The 1,311-nt window shown below is 63.3% G+C and overlaps 1 protein-coding gene across 1 annotated transcript in view; it reads right to left on the bottom strand.

Annotated features, from left to right (window-relative positions):
- Window positions 1–1,308, bottom strand: part of WDR13 (WD repeat domain 13) — a gene marked incomplete at its 5' end in the record, with an annotated part of 10,268 nt that extends 8,960 nt beyond the window's left edge. The window contains 2 exons of the mRNA XM_057388642.1: window positions 1–58; window positions 1,099–1,308. The exon at window positions 1–58 is cut by the window's left edge and continues 1 nt beyond it. Coding sequence (XP_057244625.1) covers window positions 1–58; window positions 1,099–1,308 — 268 coding nt within the window. The remainder of the gene's footprint in view (window positions 59–1,098) is intronic.
- Window positions 1,309–1,311: the final 3 nt, after the last annotated feature.

The raw sequence follows: 1,311 nt of genomic DNA, 5'->3' as shown, positions 1-1,311 counted from the left end.
AGCTGCGGCTCAGGGAGCGCCGGTGCCCCCGGGACCCCCGCGGGTCCTCCTCGAAATCCTGGGGAGGGGGACACAGGTCAGGGGGGAGGGGACCCCCAAACTGGGGAGGGGGAGATGGGTCAGGGGGGTGGGGACCCCCGAAAAATGGGGAGGGACCCCTGAATTGAGGAGGGACCCCTGAAAAATGGGAACAGGACCACCCCAGGATCCCCAAATTGGGTTGGGATCCCCCCAGGACCCCTGAATTGGGGAGGGACCCCCAAAAAATGGGATGGGACCCCATAAAATGGGATAGGACACTCCCAGGACCCCCAGAAATGGGGTGGGATCACCCCAGGGCCCCCAGAATGGGGTGGGAACCCCCCAAATGGGTACTGTCCCTCCCAGGGGCGCCCTGAGCCTTCTCAAAACAGGGGCGGGGCCTTCCAGGTGTGCCCAGGTGTGTCCCAGGTATGTCCAGGTGTGCCCCAGGTGTGTCCCAAATCCCTCAGGTGTGTCCAGGTGTGCCCAGGTGTGTCCAGGTGTGTCCCAGGTGTGTCCCAAATCCCCTCACGTGTGTCCCAGGTGTAGCTCAGGTGTCCCCAGGTGTATCCCAGCTGTACCGAGATATATCCCAGGTGTGCCCAGATGCATCCCAGGTGTGTCCAGGTGTGTCCCAAATCCCTCAGGTGTGTCCAGGTGTGCCCCAGGTGTGTCCCAGGTGTGTCCAGGTGTGCCCCAGGTGTATCCCAAACCCCGTGTACCTATCCCAGGTGTATCCTAGGTGTGTCCTAAATCCGTCAAGTGTGTCCAGGTGTATTCCAGGTGTGTCCCAACCCCCATGAACCTATCCTAGGTGTGTCCCAAACCCCCCCAGGTGTGCCCAGGTGTGCCCAGGTGTATCCCAGGTGTATCCAGATGTATCCCAGGTGTGTCCCAAACCCTGTGCATCTATCCCAGGTGTACCCAGGTGTACCAAGGTGTGTCCCAGGTGTGTCCCCACTGCCTCAGGTGTATCCCAGGTGTGTCCCAAACCCCATGTACCTATCCCAGGTGTGTCCAGGTGTACCCCAAACCCTCTCAGGTGTGCCCAGGTGTGTTTCTGACCCCCCCAGGTACCTCCATGCGGTCGAGCGTGGTCCTGCTGGCTCGGAGGGCGCTGCGGCAGCTCCCAGGCTCAGACAATGCCCCGTACCGTTGGGCCAGGAGCCGCGCCCGCAGCCGCAGGTACCAGCGCCGGGCATCGCCCGCCAGGTGCCCGCCCTGAGCCCGCTCCCGCAGCAGCTGAGAGCGCCGGCGCACGTACTGCGTGCGGAACTGCGGCAGCTGCGG

Source organism: Malurus melanocephalus, unplaced genomic scaffold (genome assembly GCF_030028575.1).
Source record: "Malurus melanocephalus ecotype Western Australia unplaced genomic scaffold, MMel_1.1 scaffold_2217, whole genome shotgun sequence".
Taxonomy (NCBI): domain Eukaryota; kingdom Metazoa; phylum Chordata; class Aves; order Passeriformes; family Maluridae; genus Malurus; species Malurus melanocephalus.
The sequence above is the reverse complement of the archived record's forward strand: the minus strand, read 5'-3'. Positions and strand labels throughout refer to the sequence as shown.